This window comes from Fundulus heteroclitus, chromosome 10, assembly GCF_011125445.2.
Source record: "Fundulus heteroclitus isolate FHET01 chromosome 10, MU-UCD_Fhet_4.1, whole genome shotgun sequence".
Taxonomy (NCBI): Eukaryota; Metazoa; Chordata; class Actinopteri; order Cyprinodontiformes; family Fundulidae; genus Fundulus; species Fundulus heteroclitus.
The window spans coordinates 30,790,741-30,809,833 of NC_046370.1; the positions used below are offsets into that span (position 1 = coordinate 30,790,741).

At 45.9% G+C, this 19,093-nt stretch overlaps 1 protein-coding gene across 7 annotated transcripts in view; it reads left to right on the forward strand.

Annotated features, from left to right (window-relative positions):
• Positions 1 to 19,093, forward strand: part of itgb4 (integrin, beta 4) — a 37,114-nt gene that overhangs the window by 12,296 nt on the left and 5,725 nt on the right. For 4 of the 7 annotated variants that reach the window (XM_036142496.1, XM_036142500.1, XM_036142499.1 and 1 more), the window contains 32 exons: positions 12 to 108; positions 190 to 361; positions 1,938 to 2,201; positions 2,284 to 2,373; positions 2,468 to 2,590; positions 3,273 to 3,440; positions 3,540 to 3,616; positions 3,753 to 3,958; positions 4,104 to 4,207; positions 4,292 to 4,387; positions 4,486 to 4,618; positions 4,702 to 4,827; positions 6,488 to 6,606; positions 6,700 to 6,733; positions 6,832 to 7,026; positions 7,138 to 7,241; positions 7,318 to 7,376; positions 7,505 to 7,528; positions 7,615 to 7,763; positions 8,959 to 9,138; positions 9,249 to 9,397; positions 9,536 to 9,743; positions 9,839 to 10,153; positions 10,982 to 11,154; positions 11,265 to 11,445; positions 11,587 to 11,724; positions 11,808 to 11,990; positions 12,068 to 12,196; positions 14,054 to 14,209; positions 16,575 to 16,742; positions 16,835 to 16,984; positions 17,342 to 17,476. In XM_036142496.1, coding sequence (XP_035998389.1) covers positions 12 to 108; positions 190 to 361; positions 1,938 to 2,201; positions 2,284 to 2,373; positions 2,468 to 2,590; positions 3,273 to 3,440; positions 3,540 to 3,616; positions 3,753 to 3,958; positions 4,104 to 4,207; positions 4,292 to 4,387; positions 4,486 to 4,618; positions 4,702 to 4,827; positions 6,488 to 6,606; positions 6,700 to 6,733; positions 6,832 to 7,026; positions 7,138 to 7,241; positions 7,318 to 7,376; positions 7,505 to 7,528; positions 7,615 to 7,763; positions 8,959 to 9,138; positions 9,249 to 9,397; positions 9,536 to 9,743; positions 9,839 to 10,153; positions 10,982 to 11,154; positions 11,265 to 11,445; positions 11,587 to 11,724; positions 11,808 to 11,990; positions 12,068 to 12,196; positions 14,054 to 14,209; positions 16,575 to 16,742; positions 16,835 to 16,984; positions 17,342 to 17,476 — 4,605 coding nt within the window. The remainder of the gene's footprint in view (positions 1 to 11; positions 109 to 189; positions 362 to 1,937; positions 2,202 to 2,283; positions 2,374 to 2,467; positions 2,591 to 3,272; positions 3,441 to 3,539; positions 3,617 to 3,752; positions 3,959 to 4,103; positions 4,208 to 4,291; positions 4,388 to 4,485; positions 4,619 to 4,701; positions 4,828 to 6,487; positions 6,607 to 6,699; positions 6,734 to 6,831; positions 7,027 to 7,137; positions 7,242 to 7,317; positions 7,377 to 7,504; positions 7,529 to 7,614; positions 7,764 to 8,958; positions 9,139 to 9,248; positions 9,398 to 9,535; positions 9,744 to 9,838; positions 10,154 to 10,981; positions 11,155 to 11,264; positions 11,446 to 11,586; positions 11,725 to 11,807; positions 11,991 to 12,067; positions 12,197 to 14,053; positions 14,210 to 16,574; positions 16,743 to 16,834; positions 16,985 to 17,341; positions 17,477 to 19,093) is intronic. The other 3 variants (XM_036142497.1, XM_021317253.2, XM_036142501.1) reach the window with 3 other exon arrangements.

Genomic DNA, 19,093 nt, shown 5'->3' on the forward strand with positions numbered 1-19,093 from the left:
TTTACTCGTAGCGGTGGTGGTGAAAACGCTCTCAGATGACTACACTATTGGATTTGGCAAGTTTGTGGATAAAGTCATTGAGCCCCAGACTGACATGAGACCTTCCAAGTAAGATTTATATTCAGGTACATGCAGAAACTTTAAAATGGTTTGCTTCTTTCTAACCTTGAATCCTCCTCCGGTTCCCAGACGTAAGCAGCCATGGCCCGACAGTGATTCTCCGTTCGCTTTCCAAAATGTCATCAAACTGACAAGCGATGTAGATTCCTTCATAAAGGAGCTCCAGAAGGAGAGGATATCTGGAAACCTGGATGCCCCAGAAGGAGGATTTGATGCCATACTACAGGCAGCTGTGTGCAAGGTTAGTGTGAGCCTTTAAATTACTATTATGCAATTTGGACTGACCCTCTGTTCAATCTGATAACAATCCAGAGAAGATACATCACCCACTGCTTTGCAAGGGAGCTGGATTCAGCTTAGGATATTTACCTCACCTCCTTACTGGGTTCTTCTAATTCTTTTATTCATCGATAAATCTGTTAATCCTGTAACGGATTCAGGTGTGGCCTCAATTCATGGAACGTTTCAATCTTTGCAGGGTCTTGTTCAATAGCCCCATTTTGTCCCACCAGTTAATCACATCCTTTTTTGGCAGACCTGAAATTGACCCTTACCCCTTTGCTCGCTCTTTTAAATGGTCCTGTCCTTTGCTCTGACCAGGTTCGGCATATGGATGGAAGACTGCTGCCAAACTTGGTCTAATGAATAGCTGCTGAGCGTTTGCAATAACTGTCACTGAGTGTGGTCCGCTGTTCTTTGAAGAATTGCTTAATTTCGCCACAGCTTTTTAGGTCCTCGAGCATGAGCACCTTTTTTAAGGCCGTAACTTGTGCATCCCAATTTCCCAGAATCTCAGTGGGATTTAATTTCGGGCTGAAACTCTGCCACTACAGACAATCTTTGGAGCCATTGAGAGACGGATTTGCTGTCGTGCTTCTATTTATTGCCCCGCTGCATAACCCAAGCTCACACACTGATGGCTGGACATTGTCCTTCAGTGTTCTCTGGTGATAAATAAATATATTGACAAAGGTAGTTCTAAGAATATGGGTAATGAAGAGAACTAGAAAATTTCTGAAGAAATTTAAGAAGGCGCCTGCCTCGTGGTGCGTATCGTGCTACCCTTAAGAGTTACCCTTGCGAATATCATATTCCTACGTTCATCACAGCCCCCGCAGTGAGCGTCGAATTGTGGATTATGTGATTTTGGTGTCTGTGGAGCATGTCTGCAGCATGTAGCAGAGGCGCAAAAGGGGTCAAAAATGGATGTTTGACACCTCATAAAATAGGCCCAAATTTGTTGTGGAGCTTTCTCTGTAAAGGAAATACATACTCTGTCAAGCAGAAGTTGGTAGGACCTTCCTACAGCTACTTCTGGTTAGCAACATGCTAACCGTTAGCCGCTAACATGGTTGTGTTCAGTATCACCAGGTGATGGTACTCTGTTAGTTTGGTCCAAATGCTGTACTGGAAAGTCCCAGAACAAAACCACTGTACCAAAGACCAGTGCCATATATGGTCATGCATTATGTGGAATTTAGCTCTGTTTTTAGGGGTGGTTTTTCGCTAATCTCGTCGCCATGTTAACTTGAAATGGTGTGCAGTACAAATAGCCCGCTTCACGGCGTCAAGACGCACGTTTTGATATATAGTTTGTGGGTGTACACCCTACGGTTCGGGCTGTATTAACGGTGGTGGAAGAAAAATGAACTATAAAGAAACCCTGATTAGGTGGATAGTAATAGGCCTGCCCATGCATTTGCATGGCAGTCGCCTAACTAACTCACTATGTAAACAATTGTCACTTGGAGAAAGTGTCACTTCCTACATGTTATCCCTACATGCCCCTCTCATTTTGTTTTGGATTCCTATTCCAGAATGAGATCGGCTGGCGCACACACAGCACTCATCTCTTGGTTTTCTCCACCGAGTCGGCCTTTCACTACGAAGCTGATGGCGTCAACGTGCTGGCCGGTATTCTGCCACGCAACGACGAGCTCTGCCACCTGGACGGAGAGGGCAAATACACAGAGGCTACAAACCAGGACTACCCTTCGATCCCCACGCTGGTCCGTCTGCTGGGAGAACACAACATCATCCCCATTTTCGCGGTCACCAACCACTCCTACACACACTACAGCGTAAGTCGACCACAGCTGACCACCTTTTCCTCCCCCCTTCAAGTAAGAGCTTCAAAGCCACGTCTTTTGGTTCTGTTTGCAGAAACTGAAAGAGTATTTCCCCATCGCTGAAGTTGGTTTGCTTCAAGAGGATTCCTCCAACATCCTGCAGGTCATGGAGGATGCCTTCCAGGTAAACAATCGCACTCTAAAAAGGTAAGGAAAAACAGCAGTGAATACTTCTGGGCTGATCTTATTGTGTTTCTTTTTTTTGTTCCTACCTCCAGAGCATCCGCTCCAAGATGAGCATCCGTGCAGAGAACAGACCCAAGGCTTTTGACGCTCACTTTCTGCATTTAAACAATAAAGTAGCCGAATATGGAGCCTTCAACTTCCAGCCTGGAGAAGTTGTAAGGGCTACATTTGCTAAAATACAAATATCTGACTGCTTATCCATAGTTGAGTTTGGTTGCTGTTGAACGGTGCTCTCTGTTAAATCAAGTCACATATAGGACATTTTTCCCATTAAAACCGTCATCTCCACAATACTTATAACTTAACTATAAAGAGTTACTGGACAAGTAACTATAAAGTGGAAGAACAATTATACATATTTTTTATGTTTTTAAAAAAAAATCTGTGATTTGCAATGTGCATTTCCAAATGGACTGAATTTATATGCCGCATTTCTAGTCATGCTGACCACTCAGAGCGCTTTACGCTAAAGCCACAATCATCCAGTCATACTCACCAAAGCACACACATTCATGCACTCATATGAAGATCAGTAGACAACTTGGAGATATGTGCCTTGCCCTGGGGCACATCGATATGTCACATGGGGAAGCTAGAATCAATCCCACAACCTTCCGGTTGCAAGACGACTACTCAGTCGGCCATAGTCGCCCCTAATTTCTACTGCCCCAGAGAACCGCGTTTTGCTCTAATTAAAGCTTATATGCTGGATGTGAATGAAAGGTGGTCAGCCATGTCTGAGTCCAGGGCGATGTGCACACATAGCTAAATGCCCAAACCCAAAAGATTTAAACAACATTGTGTTTCTGTGTGTGTGTGTGTGTGCACGCTCTCCAGGGCGAATTCAAGGTAAAGCTCAAAGCCCAACGAATGATTGAAGAAACACACGTGTGCAACATGAACCCAGATGACACAGAAGGTACGATCAAAGTCAAGCCGACGACTTTCGGTGTTGGGGTCAATGTGAAGGCCTCCATTTTGTGTCCGACCTGTGACTGTGAGAAGGTTAGGAAGAACACCTTTAAACCGCAGCCTTTGGCACAATCGTTCTGCCCCGTCCACACAGCAGGCTCATATGGTGTCCTTTTCATGTCTCTTCTTCAGACGGGTTTTCCCAAAGCACAAAGATGCCACTACAATGGAAAGCTGGTGTGTGGGAAGTGTCAGTGCGACGATGGCTGGTGAGAAGATTACCTTTATCCACGTGGCGAATGCTTCCCTCTCTCTCTCTGATGCTAAGGGATCTGCCTGACGAGGCGCGGCCATTCAGTAATGTCCCTACAATTTATTTCTCTGTTGTGTGGCTCTTTTCATTAGGCTGGGGACCTTCTGCAACTGCTCAAAAACCTCAGACCTTAACAAAGACCAGTGCATTGGCCCGAACATGACAAAGCCCTGCTCAGGCCGTGGGGACTGTCAGGCATGCGGGAGCTGTGTGTGCCACAATCCGGAACAGTTCGAAGGACCCTACTGTCAGTACGACAAGACCCAGTGTCCGCGATTCTCAGGCATCCTTTGCAACGGTAAGTTTTGTTGGACGTAGGTGTCGCTGCACGACCTTACTCTGAAGTACGGTCAGAAAGAAAAATGAGTCCAGCAACCCTTATAGTCAACCTGTTAAGGTTTCTCAAAAGGATGTTGCCTTGTCTTTTGCGTCTCTCCTCCCAGATCGCGGTTCTTGCGTGATGGGCCGTTGTGCTTGTTCAGAGGGCTGGGAGGGCGCTGCCTGTGAGTGCTCCAAAAGCAACGACACCTGCCTGGACACCAAAGGGGTGAGCAGAGCCAGTGTTTGTTAGATTTATGCCACGCTGCCTAAAATGTGTGTGATGCCTCAACTGAGTCTTTGCACGCTTCAGAACATTTGCGGTGGTCGAGGCGAGTGCAAATGCGGCAGCTGCAAGTGCCCAGACTCCGAGATCGAGATGACTTCGACCTGCGAGCCAAACTTTCAGGTGCGGCGGACTAAAACGCTCATGTCTTCAGCTCCGCGTGCGTTAAGGTGCCTCGCCTTTTCACCCTCGTCTGACCTTCGTTTGAATTGTGCGTCTAGTTCCAACTGGGTGCGTGTGAGGTTACGAGGAGCTGCGTCCAGTGTCAAGCCTGGAAGACGGGAGAGAAGAAAAACAAAGAAGAGTGCGACCAGTGCCCCTTTAAAATCGTCATGGTGGATAAGCTGAAAGAACGTAAGCACACGCGAGAAAAGCACTTGAGTGTTGTCGTGACATCTAAAAAGACCTGATTGTTGTTTGGGTCGCGTTGTTTTCAGGGAAGGACGTGCTGGACTCTTGCAGCTTCCGCGACGAGGACGATGACTGCTCATACCAGTACACCGTTGAGACCAGTAAAGACATCACAAATAACGAGCTGCTGGTTGAGGTGCTCAAAGACAGAGGTGAGCGTGCACAATATTCAAATGTGGCTGATTGTTTTGTTTTTGAACTATTGTTCAATGATATATTCAATCAATCAATCGATAAATTTTATTGTCAACAACAATTTGCATTGCAATCGAAAATTCAGTTCCAGTACAACCGTCCATCACATACACTTAACAAAAATTTTGAAAGGAATAATTGACTGAGGCCTTGTGTTGCCAAGGAACGCAGCCAGTCGGCCGCTGCTGTTTCAGCGCAGCCGTTAGGTGCGTTCCTCCAAACTGCCCCGGACCCCGCCTTACACGGAGTCCACAGGCGCTGCCCTTGAAATCTGTAGAAGAAAGATTTTACATGGGGGAAGTGGAGGGAGATAAAAAAGACAGGTGCTTCACAATTTATGTTTCCACATATACTGTGGAGCATCCGACAAAAAACCTCATTGCACGAGAAGCACAAATATATACGAGTCACGTATATGCAGAAAGGTAAACATTTGAGAGTGGTCGCTTTGTTCATCTGTATTTGTGAGCATCAGTTTATGTGTGTCTGCTTGGGTGAAGTGTTTATATTTCCATGGAAGCTCTCCAGAGGCCATTTGTCCTTGATGTTATCAGCCGCCCAACAGTTCACAAAACATCCACAGATGTCAGCGGGGAAGGAGGGGGTGGGGGGGGGGTGGGGGGGTTGTGCGATCTCGCCATAACAACTCAGGGGAGAATTTTAGATAGTGATTAAAAACAGAATTTGTCGTGAGAGCAAGCTGAACCCAGCTGAACCCTTTCCTTCAGCTTTTAGAGTCTTTTCGTCGCTGGCTCCAGGATCCAATATTCCAATATTCCAATCGATGGGCTAGTTAATGTTCACACTTCCAGGTTTTATCCCATCTCACCTCTGTGTGCTACAGCCGCAGTCAGCTTATCAAGCCTCCCGTTTCAGTTTCAACCGCTTCTTGTGCCGGCACAAACGTTGAAGAGCAAACGGGAAATCGAGTGTTTTAGGTGGCACGAACATGTAACAGAAAAATTCCCTTCCCCCACTTTACGTGAGGAGAGCTTAAAGCAGGGATGGAATTGCCTTAAGAAAAACCCAGACAGTTAAAATAGTGGGAAAGAGATGACAAAACTATCACCATTTTGTTACATTGTAGATTTTTTTACAATAGAATCAGCTCAATGTTAGGTAGGTAGGTACTTTATTAATCCCCTGACGAAAATAGTTGAGTCATAAAAGCATCAGCGAAGACATTTAAAACATGAGACAGATAAAAAAACGCACAGGAGGGCAGATTCATCATTCATCTACGGCTGTACAGTCCACTCTGTAGGATACATGGGATGGAATAAAAACTGTTTGCTGAGGAGCCTAATGGCTGCTTGCAGGAATGAGTTTCTGTAGCGTCCTGCACCATTTTAAGGATTACCCTGTGGCTAAAGGGGCCTCTTTATGTGAAATGTCCAAAGCATGATTTGGGTGGGAGGTGCTACTGATGGCTAAGCTAAGTTTACGGTGCATTGTCAACTCTTCCACCTGCTGAACTGTGTCTTGTAGTGCTAATCTGTCATATTACCCAACTTCAAGATAAAAAAAAAGCCCAGATTCCTGCTCCGGCTTTTCTAACCGAACCGTTACATGGAAATTTCTTTCAAGCTTGATGGACTTTCCAAATCCCCATTTCAGAATGCCCACCAGCTAGTCTGCTGTGGCTGCTGCCGCTCCTCCTGTTCCTCCTGCTGCTGCTGGCACTCCTGCTGCTCTGCTGCTGGAAATACTGTGCCTGCTGCAAATCCTGCTGGCAGGTAAAAGCCCTCACATCTGGACGTACAAAAGCTGGACGTTTCCAGTCGATGGCTAAAACTACATCGTTTTTTTTTGTTTCTCTTGTGATGCAGAGCTGTCTTGCCTTGTTGCCGTGCTGCAGGAGAGGTAAATATTCTACTTGGCGTGCAGTAGCATCGCCTTAATACCCCTCATCCATCTACCATGTGTAACAATGGTCACCTCCTGTTCTCTTCTCCATGCAGGTCGCATGGTTGGCTTTAAGGAAGATGAGTATTTGCTCCGTCAGTCTCAGCTGACCTCAAACCATTTGGACACGCCAATGGTGAGGACCGGTCCACCTAAAGGAACTGACGTGGTCCGCTGGAAGGTCACAGACAACGTGCACCGCGCGCCCAATCACCCGCAGGCGCTGATAAAACCAAACCCGGACGAATGGAGTAGGTCCCACGTGGCCTCAGAACGAAAATCTCCTTTGACAGAGCAACGTTCATCTAAAAATAGTAGTTTGAACAATGAAAGTTACAACTATTTTTTTTTTTTTTTTGCAGTCCAGTTCCCGATCTCTCTCCGACTAAACAGGTTGTTCTCCGAGAACCTGTATCGGCTCGACTCACGAGACGCTGAGCAACTCCGTAAAGAAGTGTCTGAAAACGTGAGCTGGGTTTCCTTATGTCGGTTGACACCTATTGTGACTGTGTTAGTGATTGCTTCTTGGTTCTTGGTTCCAGTTAAACGAGGTGTACAAACAGATTCCCAAGGCAGAGAAGGTGCAAAAGATTGAGTTCAGGTAACAAACGTCTTCTTGCTGGCGTTCATGCAGTTGCTGGCGTGTTAGAAATACTACATTTTCTTAATCAATATTAAAACGAGGCGTCGTCCTCATCACAAACTGACACCTATGTGGTTTCTTTGCAGAAAGCAGGAAAATGCTGGAAAAAGGTAAACATTCGAGAAAGCTCAAATGTAATTTTTAGGAGCTGTGATTGGTGTATGTCGGCTCTCTTTGACTCCCCTGTGCTCCTCAGGGATGACTACACCATCATGGACACCGTGCTATCAGCTCCCCGGAGAGCCTACCCGGATATAGTCAAGCTTACTGAGAAGAACGTTCAGTCCGGAAACTTTGGTGACCTCAAAGTGGTTCCAGGCTACTATACCGTGGCCACAGACAGAGGTGTGTTAGGCCAACATTTGTATCTGTCTGGGTTTCACATTACCAGAGACCTAATGAGTTGCAAACGTACGGTGCCTTGCAAGAGTGTTTCAAGTTTCTTGACAGTTTCTCCCGTTCTACCTTAACTTCAAACTGTTTTATTGGGATCTTTTGTGAAACCAACACAAAGTAGTGCATAGTTGTAAAGTGGTAACGGATATATGGTTTTCGGAATTTTCCATTTGCATTGCATGTGTTTGTATGTAGGCACAGAGTCGACACTTTTTAGGATCTGCAGCTGCAATTTCAGCTGCAGGTTCTTTGTCGTTTGTCTCTGCCATGTTTACAAATCTAGAAGCATCCATCTATGCCCATTCCCTTTTGCTAAATAGTTAAAGTCCAGTCAGATTGGCTAATGTCTGTAAAGAGCAATTTATCAAGTCTTGCAATAGATTCACAATTGGGTTTAGGCCAGGATTTTGACACGGTCATTCAGACACAGGAATTTGTTTGTGGTCGTTGTCCTACTGGAAGGTGACCGTCTGGGCGTGGGCAGCAGACATACGCATTGTTGAGCGCCATCCGCTGGCAGTACAATGGAACTATCAAAAAGCAAGATGGCGACAATTGACGCAGCTACTGTAAGAGGCAGTAGGCCGTCCTGCAATGCCTCGCAGTAAAGTGACGGCTCGATCTACAGGGTTAGGGTTACTTTACCTCTTTCTTTTCACACCTCTGTTAAACGTTGGGGACACTTTCAGCTCCATTGCCTCTCCTTATTTAGTCATTACACACATGCACAATTTGGTATTTCTGGTCACGTGGTGTTGTTATGGTAAATACATACAAAATGGCTTTGTTTTCTAACTAATAGAGCAAAAACAAATTGTAAACCACCAAAATAAAATACAATAAGCCAACAAGGTGTGATAGTTTAATCGGTAAAATTAGAAATTGAAGAAGCCATTGCACATGACTAGGCCCCTTTAAGAGTATCCGAGTAAAGGTGGTGAACTCAGATGCTCACCACACTTTTTTAGATTTGTATTATCTAAAAATAAGTTGCCACTTATATAACTTTTCTTCCAATTCTGAAACCATGCATTGTTCTGTGCTGGTCCTGCATATAAAGCCCCATACAAATGTTGACGTTTGCTAATGTCGGTGTGACAGAGGTGCTGCTCGTCTTTAATGAATCCATCGTTCCCCCCTGCAGAGGCTGCGGGAGCCGTGGAGTTCCAGGAGGACGTAAAGTCCGTGGACGTTCACGTGCCGCTGTTTGTCAAGGACGACGATGATGACAAGAAACAGTTGCTGGTGGAGGCCAGGGATGTGCCGCTGGGCATCGCAGAGATAGCGAAACGCTTTGTTAACATAACCATCATCAAAGAGCATGGTGAGAAATGCTTCTAGGAGTTTTACAAAAATTAATCCTGAAATATTTGAAATGGGAATATTTTTACTAATGAATGACATTTATCGAATCTCCTCCCTCTTTCTCCGTAGCCACAAGCATCTTCTCGTTCCTCCAGCCAAAATACACATACAGCAGACAGGATGGCGTGGCAAACATCCCCATCAGCAGAGAGATCATTGAGGATGGGCGCACACAGGTCACCTACTCTACTCAAGATCTCACTGCCAAGAACAAGAAGGTGAGCTGATTGCTGCCTGCTTTGGGTTAGCATAATGATTTGTGTGAAACTCCTAATAGAACCGGCAGAATGCAGCCTGGTTGTGAGGAGCATCCCTGAGTGGACAGCGTGTCCCTGTTCTTCCTTCCTGGTGTCTAGGACTATGTGGCCATGCAAGGAGACCTGTCCTACGGTCCCGGTGAGACTCAAAAGCTCGTCCCCGTTCGTCTGCTAGAGCTGAGCGAGAAAGACGGCTTTATCGAAGACAAACAGGTGAAGCAGTTTGCCATGGACCTCAGTAACCCGCGGCAGGGGGCCAAGTTGGGACGATACCCGAGGACCGTTGTCACCATCACGGACCTGCCAGGTGAACGAACGCAGAGGTGTTTGGATCATGTCCGACAGCCCCAGCACCAGGGTCGGTTCAAACTGTGTTATGCCTTCTCCTTCTGTTTACTAAAGAACCAAGTGTGATGATGTTCAAGAACAGCACGCAGAACTTCAGCACCTTCGATCCGACCTACAACATCCCGGTGGTGCGCTCCCGCAACGAGGACACCCCCGCCACAGTGCATTGGCGCACTGTCAAGTCCCAGCGCTTAGATCTTTCCGGCCCTCTCAAGTTTGCACCCGGAGAAACGGAGAAGTATATAGTGATCGACCCTAAAGCCCACCCTGGCCCAGTCCAGCCAGAAACCTTCCAGCTGGAGCTGTTCGACCCCAGCGCCAACGCTGCGGTTGGAGAAAGGAAGAACACCATCATCAATGTCAGAGATGGTGAGATACAGACGAGAAGAACTTTGTATTCTTAGTTCCATAGCAACGTCATAATCAGCTCCAGTTCCTTTCAAAAGTATTCATACCCCTTTTGTCACGTTGCAGCCACAAACCTCAAGTTTTTTTACTATGATTCTACATGATAGAACAGCTAAAGAAAGATAATAAAATGCTTTTTAAGATAATTATCTGAACTGTGTTCACCCCCCTTTAATCTTATACCCCTAAATAACATCTAGCGGAGCCAGTTGCCTTCAAAATGCCTCTTAAGTAGTGAAGAAGTCCACTTGTGTGTGAAATAATGTCGGTATAAATCCAGCTGTACTGTGAAGGTCTTAGATGTTTGTTGGAGAACAGTAGTGAACAAAACAGCAGCAGGAACACCCAGGAACACAGGAAGGTTACGGAGAAATCTCATGCAGGCTTAAAACAATGTTCTGTGCTTTGAACCTCTCACTGAGTGCTGAATAAGAACGCGCAGTTTGCCAAAAGCCAGGTAGGGGACACAGCAAGCATATGGAAGAGGGCACTCTGGTCGGCTGAGACTAACAGTGAACATTTTGGCCTGGATTCAAATTGCTATGTGTGGCAGAAAACTGCCACTGCACACTCCACCCATTATCGAATATGGTGGTGGCAAAATCATGCTGTGGGTATGCTTTACTTTAGCAGGGATAGGGAGGCTACTTGGAGAAAAAATAGTTCTATACCGTGCAATCCTGGAAATCACTTCTGCTAGTTTTTAGATGAGTATTTAATAGAGATGTTCATTTACGCTGCAATGCGTGTTTATTTTACTGTAACTTTATTTTACTGTTCTTCTTGCAGAACCGCGATCTCCAGAATTTAGCCAGACCCAAATGAAGGGCTACTCAAGCCCAAGGGCCACTTCCCCGGGCGCCCGCCTTCCCCCTCCAGGAAACCTGAAGGCCAAAGCAACGGGGCCCAGAAACATCCACCTAAACTGGGATCCACCTTCGGGTAACCCCCTGGGATACAAGGTGATTGATTAGTTGACTCGCTTCCGTTTGAACTAGTTTCCGCCGTTCTCTTCAGTTCATTAAGTGGGATTTCTGATGCGTGTGTGTGTGTGTGTGTGTGTGTGTGTTAGGTGAAGTACTGGATCTATGGTGACCCTGAGAAAGACGCCCAGGTTCTAGATGTGAAGACACCTCAGGCCGAGCTGACAAACCTGTACCCCTACTGCGATTATGAGATGCGAGTTTGTGCCTACAATGCAATGGGAGAGGGCCAGCCTACCAACATGGTCCCCTGTCAAACCCTGGAAGACGGTAATCACTAAGAAATCTGGAAATCAAATCTTCCAGGATATTCACGGCAATAAGATTTGTAGGGAGAGAGTGCGCGTTTGCGTTCCGCCACTTGCTTTTAATTTAAAGGTGCTTTGAACCCTCTTCCCCGTTTTCCTGCAGTGCCCGGGGAACCCGGCCGTCTGGCCTTTAACGTCATCAGTCCGACGGTCACTCAGGTCAGCTGGGCAGAACCCGCGGAGACCAACGGCAACATCACGGCGTACGAGGTCATCTACACGCCCATCGACGATGAAAGGAGTACGAGACTTTCCTCAAAACGGTACAACTGTCCCTATAGGCGTCATCCGGTTCCCGTCTGATGTTTTCTTCTCTTCGAACAGAACAAGCCGGGGCAGCCAAAAAAGTCAAGATTGACAACCCAAAGAAGCGGATGTTGTTGATAGAAAACCTCCAGAGCGCCCAAACGTATCAGTACAAAGTTCGCGCCCAAAACAGCGTGGGCTGGGGCCCCTACAGAGATGCCACCATCAACTTGGCGTCGCAGCCTACCAGACCCATGTCCAGTGAGTTTGGGCCCAAACGCACCTGCTTCCTCTGCGGTTAACAAGAGCTTAACCCCTCTTTGTTTCTGTCCGTATAGTTCCCATCATTCCAGATGTCCCCATCGTGGACGCTGAGGCAGGCGACGAATATGACAGCTACCTGATGTACAGCAACGATGTGCTAAAGTCCCCAACCAGCTCCAAGACCCCCAGTGTTTCTGGTGATGGTGAGTACCGAGAGCCAGAACCACACCTTCCCAAACCATCGATACGACTTGGGCTCGTCGACCTTCATTGTATTTTGTTGGTATTTCATACGAGAGACCAACACAGGGAGGTGTACAATTGTGACTTTGCTTTCTGCAAAGTAAAAAAAACAAAGCTGACACAGGTGCATCCCCTTTAGACGAAACAGAACCACTGTCATTTCGCTGCAATTACAGCTGCAAGTCTCTGACAAATTGGAACATCTAGATATGTTGTTAAAAAAAAAAAAAAGCTGCAGCTCAGTTGGTTTGGAAGGGCAGAGTCTGTGAGATGCAGTTTTTTTGTGTCTTGTTGTCTTCCTTATATAGCTCAGCACATCTTCTCATTAGTGCGGAGCGGCTTCCCTGTTCCCTACAGGAGACGAACATCCCTGCAGCATGATGCTGCCGCCATGTTTCGCCGTGGGGATGCGTTGAGGGGCGGTGGTGTTGGTTTTCAGCCACATGTGGCGTTTTTGGATGCACGCCGAGCAGTTCGTGTTTTTTGGCCTGCGTGAAAAAAAAAAGGTCTCATTTTGCTTACTTATTAGCTGACCTTTAAATGCAATTTGTTCGGTATTGACATAACGTCGGCTAGAAATATGCTGGACTTTTCAGATTTTAATTTGTTAAAACTTCACTGCAAAAACAGAACTTAAAATAAGTAAAATGTTCTTAAAATGAGTGTATTTGTCCTTGATTTGAGCAGATGATTTGCCAATGGAATAGGATTTTTGCACTTAAAATAGGAACAACTCATCTCCATCATCTTATTTCAAGTGCAGGATGTCTAATTATCCTATTTTAGGGGTCATAATACTCATTCCATTGGCAAATGATATTATTTACCTGCTCAAATTAAGAACAAATATTCTAGCTTTAAGAACAATTTACTTATTTTTAGATCCGTTTTTGCAGTGGTTTTTTTCTCCAGAATATTTTCCAATTTTCACAACTCTGCACACATTTATGTTGGACGATCGCATAGATTCCTGATAAACACACAGTAAGGTCTGTGGTTACAATGGGACAAAATAGGGGGGAAAGCATAACCGATTAATCGGTTTGTAAGGCACTGCAATAGCTGAAGCAAATGAAATGGGTGCATCTGCCAGACCTAGGAAATAAGCACTTACTGTAACTTGGACTCAGTCGTTTCAAGCCGCATTTGTCACACTAAGAGGCATTTGTATGTTCTTTAAAGCGCCACATGGTGGTGAAGGAAACGCTTGAAATAGAGAAACGGCAAGATTTGTGATGCAGGTAATCTTTCAGTCTCTTGAGTGCCTTCCTGAAATTGTCACCTTATGAAGACCCTTTGAGTTTTTCTCCGCAATATTTAATGCTTAGATTTCTTTTGCGTGGACTGTCCGAAAGGCCCGACATGAAGACCCATCCCCACATTGAAAGGGTCATAGCAGCTGAGAAGCAAAGGAAGCCGGGAGCATCAGAGCTGAAATGCTTCTCCTCATATCTCTGCCGTTTTTTTTTATCACCTCCATCTGGCAGGATTTTATCTGTAAGCCACACCTCAAACAAGCAGATAGAGGAATCTGCTTCCAGAGCGCCCCTGTCTGTATGCACGCATGCTTCACAGCGACTAACCTCGAGCTCTGCTTCCAGTAAAACCAGCTGCCGCTCCTGTTTATCGCAGTCACTCCTTATTTTCGGAGGACGTTGCCGAGGTTTTTCCTCGTCAGCTTTGACACTATTTGGACGTCATTTATCTAACCTGAGATGAAAATCGTTTGTTGTTCCATGTGTAGTAAAACAAGCCCTTCTATATCCTGCCAATCTATCCCGCACGCGCCGCTTTTCCCCTGCGACCGCCAAATCCAGGCTGGCAGCATCTCAAGCTGGTGGGCTGTAACCTGGACCTCCGTCAGGTGTCATGGAGAAAGCGAGTGGAGGTCATCCCCAGCCGTCTCAGCACAGACACAGAGATGAGCTCAGACGAGCTCCCCCGCCCCGGCTCCTCCCAGACACCGCTGCCAGGTGAAGCGCACTCCACAAGACTCCCACCGACTGATAGACAGGCAGACAGCGAGCATGCCGGCTGTAATGCACGGCTGGTTACGTTGCCAGCAGGGCGTCGCTCCGAGCTCCCGCGCAGTTTCAGGCTTTGGTCCTGGTCTTTTTTTTTTTTTTTTTTTTGCACTTGGTTGGCACCTTTTCCCATCTATTCTCCCACCGGCTGCAGAGCGTTTAACGTTGGCATCAACTGCCCCACATCCAGTTGATGATCCGGGGCCGGCTTCTCCAGGTGCCCGCGCCCCCATCTGTCCTCTCTCCACCCCACTGGAATGGTGGTGAACTGGAGGAAGCTTTTTTTTATTTTAAATGTTTTTCCTGTGTGTAAAGGCTTTTTGTGTTCGGGGCGGGTTCTTGATGTTTCACAGATGGAGAACTTTACCCGCAGCTGCACTCGGGTTCTTCTTCAGGCGTGCATATTTTGATGGGAAGCACTTCATGAGACCCTTTTGAACTCGCGTGTGTCCATCCATCGAGTTCTTCATGTTATAGCCACACATTTTGCACCTTTTTAGTGAGAGTTTACGAGAACGACCGAAACAAAGTAGTGCATAATAATGAAGAATAGACAATCCAATCATATACGATTTTTGCATAGTCTAAATGTAACTCGTGGAAAATTGCGACCTCTTTGCTCTGAGACCCCTAAATAAAAATGAAAAAAAAGACTCGCCTAATTAGCAAGTATCGTCTACCTGTGTGTAATTTAGTGAACAAACGTCCTGGTGAGGGAGAACGTCGTGGAACAGTGGACAGCACTGCTCATCGTCCTGAACACACCGTCTCAACCGTGAGACATGACGGTGGCGGCATCCTTCTGTGGAGATGCTTTTATCAGCAGAAACACGGACGCTGGTCAGGAAAATGGTCGGAGCCAAATCCAGGCCAATCCCAAAAGACGATTAGATCATTGGGACCTGTAAAAGACGTGAAACTGGGGTGGAGGCTTGCCTCCCAGCAGGACAAAACCACATTTTGAGCCAGCGCTGCATTGGACCGACCGGCTTAGACCCAAAGGAGATTCTTGTGACAGAAGGGTCCAGTCAAAGTTCAGGCCTGAAACCCGTTGGCCTGAATACGAAAGTGTGCAAGAAAGGATGTATAATGTTCAGTGGCGGTTCTAGACCAAATTTACCAGGGGGGCCAAGGTGGGGCCAGTGTTTTTTTTCACAGGGGCACATAAAAGAATGAAATTATAAAACAGGGATATATTTAATCGCTTAATAATATGAAGTGAGACACATGTGGCTCTGGTACTGCAGGTTTCAGATCCCTGATCTAGCAGATAAAAACTGTGATCCCAGCTCAATACAGCTGAAGCTAAAAGTAAAACACCTTGATTTTTAAACCCTTGTTAGGGTGAAATTGTAAAGGGAAAAAAAATAAAATTGCCCAAAGTGACAAATCAGGTATGGTTTCTTCACCAATGCATATAATCGTAAGAAGTTTATTTAATTTATGTCTTTAGTACAGGGGCCATAACAGGGGCCAGGACCATTTCTATAGGGGCATTGGCCCCTGTTGGCCCCTGTCTAGAGCCGCCCTGATAATGTTCCTTCCACTTCCCACGTATGCTTTAGTTTGCCTTGGTTAATTCAGAAATGAATGATACAATGTGAAAAGCAGTGAGAAAATCACTGGAGTTGGTTGCATGTTCTCCACAAGAGGCTAAACATGCTAAGGTAGAAGCAGCAAGATCTCCAATGTCCTCATGTTGCTCTCAACAGACAAAGGAAGCATGTTTTTTTTTTCAGCAAAACATCCATCGGGAACCTAAACACCTGGGTGGATGTTTAGATCAGAGGCTTCACCGGTGGTGGCTCTCTTCACCATTGTATGGACCAAAGCAGTATCACTACAACAAATGAGCAAAACCCAAATTTTTACGCAAAAGAAACGTTCTTTTTTTTTTTTTTTTTTTTTTTTTGCAAATAATAGTGTTACTTTTGCCTTTTTACAAGCTAAAATTTTGGTTAAAGAAAATAGTGTGTGTCACTTTTTTCTCTCGTTCTCATTTAGGCACTTATGCAGATATAGAAAGAAAATGCGACACCCCTATCTAGCTGAGATTCGTTTTCTTTCTTCTATACGGCAAACATTTAGTAGATCTCTGTGGCTCTTTGTATAAAACATTTAGCAGCAAGCGCAGGGCTGAACCAGGACGCCGGACAGGGTGCTGGTGGAGAACCAGCAGTAAGCGGGGTTCAGGTGCTTCCCATCAACACAACTGTAAACAGCGTGGGGAGTAAAAAAAAATATCAAGAGATGCTAAGTGCTGATCCCATTCTGTGCTTTTTACCACCCTGGGCCTGATTTTTGTGTCTTGCAGATTACACGCTGAATGGAAAGTGGGATCACAACTTCCTTTTCCCAGGAGGCTCTTCGACACGCAACCTTTCGTCATCGTCCTCCCCGATGTCCACCCTGAGCTCCAACTACAAAGGCGCGGGCGGCTCCTTCACCACGGAGACACACACCACGTACATGTCTGGGCCCGGTAAGTAAGATGGAGTGCAGAAACTGCTCTGAGAACATCCTGAGAACATCAGGATCTTATGCCTGCGCTCTCCTCCCTACGTCCCTATGCAGGAAGCCCTCGCAGACAGGACCTGATTGGAGGAGGAGTGCACACAACCGAAGTCCACATGAGGAAGCGCTCAGAGAACAGAGGCTACACCGATGAAAACATCCGGGACTCCATCGTCATGGGAGACGAGTCGAGCAAGTTCCTTGATCTGAGTACGTTTCCACAAAGCCTCTGTGCTGGTTCCACTGATCCTAGAAATACTCAGTCCTGCCCGTCTTGGAGTGTAACAATTAGACCGACGGGAAGACAAACTGTGCATGAAACTGATGGCTTGGACCTCTTGTTAGCAGGGTTGGGGCTGTTTGGCTGCACAGCAGGCTTATTTATGAGAACTTTGCAGGAGCTATGCTGACTATCGCTCTCTCTCCCTCCCATTTTACTATCTGTGTCATTGTGCTCTCCGCTTACCTCCCACCCTTCCGCCCTGTGTCCGTTCTGCTGTTGTGTGTCTCTCTTTCCCATCATTCCTGCACCTTCTTCCCCCCTCCCTCTGCTAAAACCGCCATCAGGTGGGTTCGGCTACACTGGGGTGCAGAGCAGCTCTCAGAACCAATTCAGCTACAACCTGTCTCAGGGTTCCAGGGCCAGGACTCAGTCATCAGAGGTCAATGAAGCCTTATACAGTCTGGATAGAGTGCTCCATGGTAAGTCTTCCTCGTGCGTACATGAAGGCAGTGGATGTATTCGCTTGGCTTGCAAAGGCAACCCTCTTGGTCAGTGTCAGTTTTTGTAAACGGACGACATGTGCAGTCAATGACTGCTGGCTGCTGAGAATAGAGAGACGGTTTTATATGCCTCGTTCATGACGATGCAACATCGTGTGCCGCTCCAGGATTTGACTGATTTCCTGCATTTTGATTGCTTGGGGGGGGCAGCAGAAGAAGGGGCTTGCCCGAGGTGACGATCATGCAAAAAGAGACGCCACTGCTTTCTCATTTTCGCTTCTGCTTCACTAACTACCTGACACATGTACTGTAGTTCTGGGTTTATGCCGTTGGCTTTGCTGCCCTAAGCGGCTAAAAATGAGTCAAAGAAAGAATTGATCAACAAGATTATGAGGTTTAAATCCAAACCAGAATCAAAATCAACATTATTCATCAGGTTTGTGGGTACAAACCTGGAATTTGACTGGGGATTGTAACACTCACATCGTGAAAATAACAGACAAACAAGCAGAACAGAAAACTATGTATGACAGATAAAACTACAAGTTTTACAGGCATAAGTAAGACAAGGGCAGTATGTACAAGATAAGTTTCTTTTTAAACATACATAACTGTAAGCAGTGTCCTGAATTAATGATAGAGTTAAGTTTAATAACTCTTTTATTCTGGAAAGAAAGCCAACACAAACAAGTTTTAGACTCTTTCTCAAAGAAAAGAGGGCAGAAGAGCCAGAAACGTGAGGCCGTTTTCATCACAGTCTCGGCTCCATCTGCGCTGGCTACCTTCTGTCTCTTTGCCTTTATTATCAGACATCAAAGAAAGGGCAGGAGGAGTCAGGAATTCACAAAAAAGATAAGGGGGGTTTTACAACATGGGGTTGGTACACAAAGAGGTATAAGATTAACATATATAGCAAGAGACTCCTTGTCTAGGAGAAACATCTGTTTCTCCTGTGTGAAGTTAAAACAGTAGAACAGTCCTTAATAAAAAGATAAAAAGAAAATGATTACATTCATATTTCTTCTAACAATTAACTTGCTGATTCACCGACCAAGTTGGCCGGTAGGCGTAAAAATCGACTGGCCAAGTAAGCCTGACTGACTCCTGCTAAACATCTCCACATAATCCCGCTACGTCATTAGCCTGCGCTAAACGCTAGCTGTTAGCAAACGGACATGACGTAGTTGCTGTCGTTCTCGCGTCACATGTGCGAGTGTTTGTGTACGTGCGTGTTTGTTGTCATACTAGCTGACAGCAGAGGAACATAAAGAAGCATCCACCCAAATGATGACTGAAAAACACAATTTATTTGGTACAAACATTTACTCGACATGTGGCTGCTAGCCCTCTGAAATTTACTCGCCAAACGGAAAATTTACTTGCATTTGGCATCTGGTGAGTGTTCATTTCGGACCCTGGCTGTAAGTATATAGATGATAAAATAAAAAAATTGCATTACTAATAGGTAAATAAGAACAGTTGTTTTTACTTCTTCTGGGCCTCTGAACTTTTCAGCAGAGAAATCCTTTGTTGCAGTTTTAGTACCAGTTTTCTTCAGTTGATTTCAGTACTTCTGGGCTAACTGAGTCTTGTAGT